Here is a 13,018-nt window from a genome sequence, read left to right on the forward strand (position 1 = left end):
GCCTTAAGCTTTTTACATATTGTTTCCTCTGGAAGCTTTCTAGATGATTTCCAAACTGTAGTTGAGCCTGACATTTCATTGAGATAATTATAAATCATATTACTCCCAGGATTAGTTGTGTACTGTTTGGCTAACAAATCTTAGGAAAACCACTGAACTATGGGCATAGGAACTATTAGCTGAACTCAGAAGACCTAAAAGCTATTCCTGAAAAACAAAACAAACTATACTTTACAGGATCATGGCCCAAAGTCTATTTATAGAACATTGTTGGCTGCAAGATGTGATTGAATGCTATGTACAAAAAGTTTCTACGGTTTAAAAAGTCTGGGAAATATTGGTTTAAAGTTTAATAAGTTACTTGTCTGCAGAACTTCTCAGAGCCTTTAATGTGTTATCATATTTTGGAAGACTAAGAAGCAGCTTTTATATGTAGTATTTCTCATGTATATTTCATGTTATTCTTTGGAAAACGCTTGCTGAATTTTAAATTTCCTTTCTTTCCTCAGTTCTCAGAACTTTTTTTCTCATTATGGAAGTCTCTGAAGAATATGATGATATGTGCTTAAGAAAATTTTATTGTATTTTTTCCAAAACAGCAATCTCTAGAAGCAATTTTTGTAGAGATTCTGGTTCTAGAATCTTATATAATGCAACTGGGAAGAAAAAAGAAAAACTTAAATTTATCAAATAAATTTTGTTTTATTAAAAAAGAATTACAAATAGTTCTATGGAAAAATGAATCCAGCCATCTTATGGATAGATGTATTAACAGCTCTTCTGAGCATCTATTGACTTATCTCTTTCTTTTACTATCTGTCAGATACTTTCTTTCCCAGAGCCCTCTTTGTATATATCCCTTTCTTTCCCTATCTGCCTCCTTCCCTATCAGTCCATCTTCCTGGGAATGAGTCTTTATGTATTTCTTTCTCTTTTGCTCTTGGAGACTGAATATGATAAGCCAGGAACAAAGTGTCCTGATATATTGTGAGTTTTTTTTTTTTTTCCCACAGAAATAGCCAGGAATGTGATAACTTTTTCATTGCATTGACTAACTCTTTTTTTTTTTTTTTTTGGCTGGGGCTGGGTTTGAACCTGTCACCTCTGGCATATGGGGCCAGCATCCTACTCCTTTGAGCTACAGGCGCTGTCCACATTGACTAATTCTTTAAAAAAGTGGGTTTTAATTGCTGTGAGAGTTAGAAAGTTCTCTAATGTAAGCTGACCTCTTCTCTCTGCTCCCTTTGTCTGCTGATCCAATATAAGAGGACAAAAACTCAAACAAAGCTTGCTACTATACAGAGTCATTAAAATTGCCACAGTTTACACTAAATGAGAAGAAAGACCTATGGACTTGTTAGGGAGATTATTTGATAAGCAGAGTGATGCTAAAATCCACAATGCATTAAAAGACCTACCCTATTAACCAGTAATTGAATTTTGCCCCAATGTATTTGTCTAAGTTGGAAATAGATGTAAATTTTATGACAATAAAACCTTAAATAAACACAATTGCATAATTTTCACCATAAAACTCATATTTTAACCCTATCACACCACTTAAACCATGAATCTCCCATCCTTCTATAAAACTTAAAGTACCGTTTGGCAGTGCCTGTGGCTCAAAGGAGTAGGGCACTGGCCCCATATGCCGGAGGTGGGGGTTTCAAACCCAGCCCCAGCCAAAAACTACAAAAAAAAAAAAAAAAACCCAAAAACTTAAAGCACTGTTTATAAAATGTTTCCAATTACTCCATGACAGCAGTCTTAAGAAACTGCAAAAAATCATGTTTATCACATGGAAAGGGAAAGGACAGGTGCTGCTCAAAGTATTAGATATGTCTGCAAGTAGCCGCAGGGTTAGACTTTGTTTTCTTCTCCTTCTTACCTAGATAGTTTGCATCTTGTAAGAAAGCCTTGAGAATATAACATGTGTTTATATTAGATACTGGTGAGTCTATGCTTGATGAACAGGGGCCCCTGGAATCTAGCAGCCCAGGGTGACCTGGCTCCGTCATGCCTGCCTACTTGATTTGCAAGCAAGTCACTGAATCTTTCCGTGCCTCAGTTCCCTGATGACTAAAATGGAAATAATAAGAAGATAGATATACCTGATAGAGTTGGTGTTAGAATTAAATAAATAGACTTAAACTACTTGAAAGAGTGGCACATGGTAAGCCTTAAAAAATATTAAGTTTAAAAATATATATATTATGTTTTATTAGTGTTAATTATATTTAATTATTCATAAAACTTGAATAAACTTTATTTTAGGCCATTATAGATCAATTAGAATCATGAAACATAACCTCCAAGCCCTCTGAAAATTTTTGTTTGATAATGATTTTCTCAGAAAAATTCTTTCCTCAAATAAATAGGTATGTTTTGACTCATGATCCTCTTGTTTATGAGTCTTTATTTTAAATTTTATTCTCTGAAAAGTAATTGAAGATTACTGAAAGGCTATATGTTATGTTTTTGGTTGTTCCCAACCAAAGATATTGAGTAAGGTGCTCCTTCTCCCACTTGGGGTTACAGAGTAATTACTAATTAGAGTGTCACAACTCATATTCCTACAGAATATTGCTAGGCATAGGTCCAAAGGTATAATGCTTCTATAAATAACTATAAATGACTACCTAATAATTTAAGTTGGTAAGTATGTATTTTGGTAAGTATGTATTTGGTATTGTATTTGGTTTTCAGTTATTATATAATAAAATATCATTATTGAAAGACCAGCACCTACTTTTGAAATATTTACCCTAAAATTTCTGTCCCATATTAAATAATTAGTCTCAGATTTTGAATTCTGAAACAATAAAATATATTCCATTTTTACAATTATATTATAGAAGGCAACTGACTGGTAATTTCAAAGGAAAGCAAATAACAGCTATTGGAATAATTCCAATGGGAAACTCACTATGTAAAACAGAATATGTTTAGGAAAAACATGGTGTATGGATTCTGAACTACTGTCATGGGGAGAAGTTGATACTTACCGATTCTTAGGGAACTCAGTCCCTGGAATGCAACAAACACTTCAAATGTGGTATGGATTGTTAAATAAATGGTGTACCCATAGATAAAAAATTTATGTAACTATTAATAATAATTTTTGAAGACAATGAATTAACTTTGGAAATGTTCATCATTTACTAAGTGAAAGAAGCCACTGATAAAAATGTTACAGAATTTTAGCTCAATAAAATACTTAGAACATGAATGTGCTCTTCAGTGTTGGGTTAAGACTGAATAGACATATATATGTTATCTTACAAAGCAATGATAATTTCTTGGCAATGATATCATGGATAATTTTAACACAGAGATGCATTTCTGTATTTTCAAAATTCTTTTTTTTTTTTTTTTTTCTGAGACAGAGTCTCACTTTGTTTCCCTTGGTAGAGTGCCATGGCATCACAGCTCACAGCAACCTCATACTCTTGGGCTCACGCAGTCCTCTTGCCTCAGCCTCCAAAGTAGCTGGGACTACAGGCTCCCACCACAACTCCCAACTATTTTTAGAGTGAAGGTCTTGCTCTGGCTCAGGCCGGTCTCAAATTTAGGCAATCCACCTGCTTCAACCTCCCAGAGTGCTAGGGTTACAGATGTGAGCCACCACACCTGGCCTCAAAATTCTTACATGTAAACATGCATTCCTAAAGATGACCTACCACCATTGGAAATACCCAAAATAACAGATCCGAGAAGAGATGATGACTAAGGTCCTTCAGTATGCAACTAATATGAAGCAAAACTTTACAAAGCAATGTCTCTCTCTCTATGAGCTTTGTCCACACTTATTAGCAAGAGAGAAAATAGACATTGCCATTTAATGAGCATTTATTTTATTTTTTTATTTCAGATTAATATGACAGTACATAGATTAAGTTACATTGTTTGGTAAAGAAATATATATATATCTTTACATATATTAGGTAAAGCCCAAGTTGTGGTTGTTTAGTGAGCATTTAATGGGAGCCAGGTATTATGTAAAAAATATGATACACATGGTTTCCATAATCTTTACTGTGATCTTATAAAATAGAAATGATTATTGTTCCTATTTTAGAGATGAAGAAACTGAGGTTAGGAAAGAAACGTGACTTGCCCAAGGTCATTCTATTAGTAATAAATACAGGTGAGATTCTACTCATTTGTATCTAATCTTTCAGTCTATGGTGTTAATAACTGCCTTGGAATTACGAATTTGTAACCACACTTATACATGCCAATGGATTTAAGAGTGTTGGAGAAGTAGAATGCTATCAAAAATATGATAAATAATCAGCATGAGAAAAATACTCCATACTTTACTCACTCTTGCTTAGAAGATAGTCTCTTGTTTGAACTAACCACAAAGTCAAACAAACTTGTTCTGGCAGGACTACTCCTATGGTGCATATTACAAGGGTACGTGTCTAATCTATTAAGTATAGAGTATAAATGTCTTAACACAATAATTAAGTAAATGAGGTGAAGGATATATTAACTAGTTTGATATAAGCATTTCAAATTATATATAAAATCAGCACATTGTACCTATAAATGCATTAATGCATACATGATCTATCAGGCGTCCTTAAACTAAGGCCCATGGGCCACATGTGGCCTACCTAGAACATTTATCCGACCCCCTGGGTGTTTTTGCCGCCGCTGCCTGTCCTGCTTAGCAGCCGACTTGTCCCAAGGCCTGCAGTCTAGCCCTCCGACAGTCTGAGGGACAGTGAACTGGCCCCCTTATTAAAAAGTTTGAGGACCTCTGATCTATATGTTTGTGACTTAATAAGAAAATATATATTTTCTAATTTCTATGTCATTAGGGATAAAAATGAAGTGGAAACAAATGGAGACTTATAGTTAACAGCCTCAGTACATCCTTTGGAAAAGAACATGAGAAACCATCATGGTCTTGTTTTATAACTCTTCTTGGCTTCTAAGACCAGGAGTTTCTTCTGTAGGAAAGGGAAATGGCCCTTCTGGCATTGCTGCCTGCCTGCCTGCATTGAGGCGCCCCATGGAGTTGCTGGTGATGAGAATATGCAAATAATCCGAGTGTAAGTTTATCAGCCTCTGAGCTGGGTAATTCTTTCTTGCAGTGTTGGATGTCCTGGACATTGCAGGATGCTTAGTGTCATCCCTGACCTCTACCTACTAGGTACAAGTAGCACAGATGAGTCATGACACCAGTGGTCTCCACATTACCAAATTACCCGTGGGAGAAGCTGTCCCAATTGAGGACACTGATCCCTGTATATTCCCAAACTTGGCTTTTTCACATCCTTTTAAGCATAACAGGTCCCGCCTTCCAACACTACCACAATGACAACCAAATTTCAACATCAGTTTTAGAGGAAAAGACAATCAAATCATAGCATCAGAGAAATAAAAATTCAAAGTCTTTGCTGAGGGCTGGCAGTTTTTCGACTTTTTAGCCTTTTGGATACACCTTTATTATCCTGAAACATGTTTAATGAAACAAGAAAATATACTCCACACTTGCATAGGGAACATCTCGACAGACTCCTAGAAAGAGAGATCAAGTCAGCTGCTTACCGTCAACACAAGAAGGTCGGTTTCTTGTCGTTCCAGCAACTTTCCCAGGTAGACAAGAACACTTTACTGTTTGTGACCGTTCCTCAATGCGATTCTTGTTACAACATCTGTGTGCTGCAATCACTTCACATGTCCCTCCTTCTGGCAAGAGAGAAAGAATGGGCATCCCGATTAGAAATAAGTCAGTGGCCATTCAAACCTGTGAGAGTACATGTGGACGGGTTAGGGCAAGCGATAGGAATTACAGAAATGCTTCCCAAGAAGTATAATTGCTGAGGGGCTCTCTTTCACTGTGTTCAGTCTTGGAGAAGACACTTCTATACTTCCAAAGCAACAAAGAGTACCAATGAACAGCTCTCAAGCCGTGATAATTCTGGGCTGTATGTACTGAGAAGCAGTAAAACAGTGAATGTGCAGAACTAACACAAGAGAAACCATCATGGTCTTGTTGCCACCTGATATAGATGTGTTGTATTTGGGGATCTCTCTCCAGTGTTATCATTGCATTTAAGATTCACTGAGCTCCCACTAAAGACAAGCAACTGACACTCCAGTGATATAGAATGTGCAGTGGCAGGAAAACTTTCAATTTCCCAGTCATTATGGGTTGGGGTATTTTGTTGTTGTTTTAAGCACTTCCTTACATTCTGGCTCTACAAGAATATTCTAGGTTTATTGTATATATTTCTTGCCCCAGGCTTAGAGTCAGATATTTTTCTAAGAAGCAGGTTGGGACATTTGAATAAAATACACTAGAGTAGATGGAACCGAGGTATTTTGCACATATGAGGTAGGATTAAACTGAAGCAGTCTTCTCTCTCAAGGGGTAGTCCTCAGTGTTGCAATGAGGCATGGGTAGGAATTCATGGAACAATGAACTGATATGATTGGGTACTGCTCCAGGGCTGGGGTCACCAATCCCTGGGCCAGACTTGAAATGGTCCATGGCTTGTTAGGAACTGGGCCACACGTCAGGAGGTGAGCAGTGGGTGAGCAAGCAAAATCTGATCAGTGTTTAAATCCACTCCCCCCATTGCTGGCAGCACCACCTGAGTTTTACCTCCTGACAGACAGTGGTGGCATTAGATCCACACAGGAATATAAACTCTCCTATAGACTGCACACGTGAGGGGTCTAGGTTGCGTGTTCCTTATGTGAATCTAATGCCCAGTGATCTGAGGTGGAGCTACAGTGGTTATGCTAACACTGGAGAGTAGCTGCAAATACAGATTATCATTAGCAGAGAGGTTTGACTGCACGAAGACCATAATAAATCAATTGCTTGCAGACTCATATCAAAACCATCCATTCCCCCCCAGCCCTTGGTGGTGGAAAAATTATCTTCTATGAAATTGGTCCCTGGTGCCAAAAAAGGTTGGGAACTACTACCGTCCGGGAACCACCCTGGCAGCTGTGTGCAGAGGGGAAAATAATAAATGGCTACTATAAAATACTGAGCAGGAAGTAAGAAAGGTAGAACTTGGATCGGGGAAGAATGACGCCCTATGTCGGCACACACAACACTGGGACTAGACTTAATGGAATAAGGCTAATCACACTCTATACTCTTCTAACCCAGACACCTGCAATCATGTTGCTTTGGGTTGTAATTGTCAGCTGCAAATACCCTCAGTCAAGTCAGTAATAGCCAGTTCTACACTTCATGAAAATGCCACTAATTTTAAACTCACCCTGTGGCTTTAATACAGGAGTGGAGCAATATTTATGATTGAAAATAGCACAAGGCATATGAAAGCTCCCAGGATGGATCTTGAATCTTGTTTGATTTATAGTCAAGTCAGCAGACAAATGACAGACATGCCAGATCGCCTGAGCTATGGCACTGAATCAAATAACATAACAACAGGTGTTCACTGGGGGCCCAAGCCTCTCACAACCCGGCTGTCAACCAACCCAAGAAACTGTCCCATGCTATGCTCAGGGCTCACTGCTATTTACTGAGCTCTGTCTGACGTGGGTGCTGGGTGCTATTCTTGGCACTTTCCCTACATTAATTATCACATCCCAGCAACTGTTGTCCCCATCTTACAGATGAGAAGCTGGGGCTTAGCGAGGTGGAATAACCTATCCAGAATCACACAAATGTGAGCACGGTCCATCAGATTCCAAAGCTCATGCTTTTTGCATCTTGTCACAAGTTGTCATTCTTTGTGGACAAAAAGCTTTCAAAAGGAAGTCTGACTCTTGGCTTAGAATAGTTATCAAGGTTAAGTGTCCTCCCATGCCTCTTCCCCCAGCTGTGTCTCTGAACTGATTTATTTACTCTTGTTTGCTTTCCCTTTCCTCCAGCAATTCTGCTCATCTTGCTGGTTATTGCCTGCACGTGCCAGGCACCATGTCCCCCACCCTCCCACCCCTGTGGGTCTTTGCACCACTTGAGACACATTCCTAGAAGATCTCTGGCTCATTCTTTCACCTCTACATCTTTGCTTAAAAATCACTTTGTCAGAGGAACACTTGACCTCTTACTTAAAATAAATCATAATTCCTTTACCTGACATTCATGAGTTCCCCGACTCTAATTTATAGCACCTCACCTCCTGCGTCATCACCTGTAACTTTCAAATATAGCAGTACATAATTTGCTTATTTATTATGTTATCATCTGTGTGTCCCCCCTTGGGACTTAAACTCTGCAAGGACAAGGATTCTTATTGTCTTCTGTATGAAATAATGCCTGGCCTATTAATATCAAAGTTTAAAAAGTGATTTTAACACATATTTCATTTTATCTTCAAAGTAGTTCAAACATAGAAATAAGATGATAATAAGATGATTATTATTCCCATTTTCTAGTGAGGACACAGGCTTAGAACAAACAACATAACCAGTAACTAATGATAATAAGAACAGTATTAAAAGAGTTAATCATTTATATTTTTCTTCTGTGCCTGACACCATCACAAACCTTCAGCTGTTTATTTTATATACACAAAAGTCCCATGAGATTCTGATTACACACATTTTACAGAAAAGGAAACTGAGACCAAGAGTGATTTATCATAAAAACTTGCTACATCTTACCTAGCAAGGACCCAGCAGCCTCTGGATCAGAACCCAGATCCTTGGACCCCACACAAAATGCTCCTTCCCCTATCCCACCCTGTCACACACACTGCCATTCCTCTGGAAAGAGGGAGAGAACTTGGTAACTGGGAATTGACAAATGCTCCATTTACATTCAAATTTTATTTTTGAAGTTAGTGACCCCAGGCCATATTTTCCTTTCGGGCTCAATAGATGATGGATTTGCATGTAGGAAGCCAGAGAACAGGTGTTGGGGTGAATAATAGGCTTATCTGGTCTGGACAAGTTAAAGTATGGCTTCAATGACACACCCTGCTCAGGTGCATGGATCCAGAGCCCACAACCACGTCTTGGTGGAAATGGTGGAGGCCCAGAGGAACTCGAACATTTAGAAGGTCTGATTAGCCCAAATCTCCTGATTTCTAAGGTATACATTTGTGACTGACCTAGCATAGTAAATGAGAGCAATTTAATCTTTCAATCTTATCATGGAACTCTGGTTTGTTGGTTCATATCAACAAAATAAAAATATTAGATCTTTGACAGGAGACGTCCCACTTATACACATATCTGCAGTCTGTTGCTCTCAAGTTATGTTTTGTGGGGCTCTGTGGATGACCTGAGGATTACCTCTCCTTTCCACTGGAGAGCACTGCTCTTGTTATTTTAACATGTGGTATATTTATCTATTCTCCAAAGGGATTACTCTGCTAAGGAAAAAGTGAAAACAATTATCCCTACTTGGTTATCAGCTCTGTAAAGGTAGTATTAAATGTTAAGTAGTTGAGTGATACATTATTAACTAAAGTCTAGGGTTTATTCAGATTTCCCAAGCTTTTATTTAAATGTACTTTTCTGTTCAGGGTACTATCAAGGATAGCACATTACATTTAGATGAATGGCTGAGTGAACAAAAAGAAAAATGAGTAACAAAGCTGTTACCGATTTTTTTTATGACCAAATAATATGGAACTTTGATGTGGTATAATACAGTAAGCTGGTAAAATATATTCCTCCCCCCCCCTTTTTTTTGAGACAGAGTCTCACTATGTTGTCTTTGGTAGAGTGCTGTGGCATCAAGGCTCACAGCAACATCCAACTCTTGGACTTAAGTGATTCTCTTGCCTCAGCCTCCCAAGCAGCTGGGACTACAAGCTCTTGCCACAATGCCTGGCTATGTTGTTATTGTTGCTCCAGAGTCCTGGCTGGGTTTGAACCCACCAGCCCCAGTGCATGTGGCTGGCACCCTAACCACTGAGCTATAGGCACCAAGGCATATTCCACTCCGCCCCCTTTCTATGTGTTTTTTACTTTTTAGCTATATCAGGAGCCCACATTTATATATATATTTTTTCCCTTGCATGACTTGGTCTTTATTGTCTGGGCTGGAGTCCCATGGCATCAGCCTACCTTACAGCAACCTCAAACTCTTGGGCTTAAGCAATCCTCCTTCTTCAGCCTCCCAAGTAGCTGGGACTACAGGTGCTGGCCACAAGCTAGTTTTTTTCTATTTTTAGTAGAGACAGGGTCTCACTCATGCTCAGGCTGGTCTCAACCCCTGAGCTCGGGATATCCTCCCATCTCAGCCTTCCAGAGTGCTAGGATTACAGGTGTGAGCCACTGTGCTCGGCTTTAGAGCCCACCTTTACTTTGGTCCACTTAAGATACACTGACAAATTGATCATATTCTGTGGAAAGAAATAAAATTCCTGCTGGCCATAGAGATAGAATTTTTCAAGATCCCCCGGCACTTATTTACCTATTTTCCTCATCAGATGGCTGTTTGGAAAAGGGAATGAAAAACCAAAATGGTCCCCAGACATGTTCCCAGTGAAAGGGAAAAGCTAGGTTTGTCATAACACTTTCTGAAAACTAGAAATCTAATTTATTTGCATTTTAAGGATTATTTTGTAAACTATTCCAACCATACAGCCAAGGTTATTTCAAAATCATAATGATAGTATTTGTTATATAAATCCATTTCAGACTTCTTTTCGGTGCCACTGACAATGCTTTACTAAATTTTATCTCACTCCAAGTCAAATGACTTCAAGATGATCTATGGCTTCTTAAAAGTCACTTAGGGCTCAGAAATTGAGCTTCTCTTTCTTGCTTATGTATTATCTGGAAAATGACCTATTTTCTGGATTTTACCCAGAATCTACAGATCCAGAAAATAAGACAAGTGAGGTAACCTATTAACAGATGACAGAGGGTGTAGAATAAAGGACAAGCCAGTACAGAGTTTATCTATACTATGCATGTTTTCCAGATTATTGTTCCTGTTATCAATCTGCCTTATCGGTACAAAACACATCTAAAATAAAATACCTGTAGGAAATTAGCCTCATACCCTAAATCTAGCCTAATAAAGGATCCCAGTGTTCTTTCTAATTAGGAGGTAAATGTAGTAATTATCTGGCTAATGTATGCCAATCTAAACAAGTTGGCTGTGTTAAATGCACATTGACTTCCTAGTATTCCTTTCAGCATAAATCTTCAATGCAGTGACTTTCCTTCTTACTCTCTTTGCACAGGTTGACCATGATGGTAAGGGGAGGTCCCTGCAAGGGAGCTCCATGGGACATCGGTTTCGTTCCCTACTCACTTTCTTCTCTTGGGTTTGTCAGAGCTCTGAGTATATCTTCAAACCTATTTTTAAGAGGAAAAGAACATTTCTAATAGCCAAAAAGTGGGAGGGAAGATAGCATTTCAAGATTATTTCTGGCAGCAGCAACTCTCTGAGCTGGAGAAATAAAAAAAGATTAAAAAAAAAAAAAAAAAGCTAAGCCTAATATGCTCCAAGCAATGATCCCTCCTTCCCAGCTCAATGTATCACTGTCTTACCCTGTACAAGTGAGGAAACGAGGAAGCTAAATTGCTAAAGATAATGTTTGCTCTAGAAAGAGTCCCCACTGATAACAATTATGTGTCACGATGGAAAAGGCAAGGTGAGTTTAGGAGGCTAAAATCTTGAAGGTTGGCATCATAAACAGGATTTGCCTCTAGACTGGACCTCTAATAGAAACAGCTCATCAACCGACTGGATCACCCTGGATTATGAACTGGGTCAACCATTTAGGATGGGCACCTGTGGGAAATTGCAAATGTCTAATCCTTTTCATCTACCAGGGAATTGGCCATTCAGTAGTATTTTGGTGTTGATGGCTTCATGTCCAAGACCAAGGATAGCCAAACAATTCAAAATTATCTCCAGAGCCAGTTTTCTGGGAAAGAAGAAAAAATGCTAGGAGACAGAAGTTGGATAGAGAGAATCAACTTGAAAACAAAAAGAAATGGAACTTAAGTCTGAACCCTGTACTCTATGTCTGTGAGTGTGTGTGTGTCTATCTCTGTGGAGGTCTTCCTGAACCATACTGCAAGTTATATTCTCCTGCTATGTGGTCCTACATCTTACATAGTATCCAAAGAAAATAATGTAGGACTTTATATAATGATGCATGATTATAAAAATGATGTATTAAAATAATGCATGATTTTGATTTCTTAAAAGCAATATGTCACTTTTCCTACAAAGTGAAAGGACAGTAATTTTTCTGTTTCACCACCATCCCCAGTACTAAGATTGTAAACTGGCCCTTGTTTGTCAAATGAATGTCTTCCTCAACAACTTTAAAAAGCTTTTCAAATTTTGACACAATGTATTTGTACATATTTATGGGGCACATAATGTTCTAATATATACAATGTATAGTGATCAGATCAGAGTAGTTATCGTATCTATTAAGTCAAACATTCATCATTTCATCATTCAGTATCTTCCTTCTAGCTATAATGTTAATTTCAGTCTTCCTACAAGGCTATAGCACTGGAGCTTATTCCTCCTATCTAATGGTAATTTTCATTCTCTATGACTAATTTTTTAGCCCCATTGTATGCTCTATTAGCCAGCCAAACTCTTTCTTTTCTTTTCTTTCTTTCTTTCTTTTTTTTTTTTTTTTTTTTTGCAGGATTCCTAATTGGAATTGTTAATTCATGGCCTGTCTGTCTTGTTTGGCTGGACACTCCATGATGGCAGGGATCTTATCTTATATATTTCTTTATCTCTAGTGCTGGGCATAATAATAGGCATTCAAGCATTTGCTAAATGACTGAGTGATGGAAGGAAGGAAGAAAAGCAGCAGGGGTTGGGGGGAGAGGAAATGATGAAGGGTGAAGGGAAAGAAAAGAGAAAAGTAAAGAAAGAGAAGACAGATTGAATATAAACTAATCCTCTTTGGGGAACTTTTCTTGATTAGCCTTCATGTCGTCTTTTCTGAGGATGAGCTTGAATGACAAATGTACTTTTTGCACAGAAGAGACTTTCCAAAACACCTTCTAGAAAAATAAGAACTTTGGAACTTGGAACTTTGGGATGGAGTCAAAATGAACAAAGGAAAAACTTTAC

General features: G+C 38.2%; 1 protein-coding gene across 2 annotated transcripts in view; it reads right to left on the bottom strand.

The window, feature by feature from the left end:
- FAM19A1 (family with sequence similarity 19 member A1, C-C motif chemokine like) overlaps positions 1–13,018 on the bottom strand; it is a 550,647-nt gene that overhangs the window by 121,920 nt on the left and 415,709 nt on the right. For both annotated transcript variants that reach the window (XM_003785511.2, XM_012802494.1), the window contains one exon: positions 5,563–5,703. In XM_003785511.2, the coding sequence (XP_003785559.1) occupies positions 5,563–5,703 (141 nt within the window). The remainder of the gene's footprint in view (positions 1–5,562; positions 5,704–13,018) is intronic.

Source organism: Otolemur garnettii, unplaced genomic scaffold (genome assembly GCF_000181295.1).
Source record: "Otolemur garnettii isolate 467f Iridium unplaced genomic scaffold, OtoGar3 scaffold00015, whole genome shotgun sequence".
Lineage (NCBI taxonomy): Eukaryota > Metazoa > Chordata > Mammalia > Primates > Galagidae > Otolemur > Otolemur garnettii.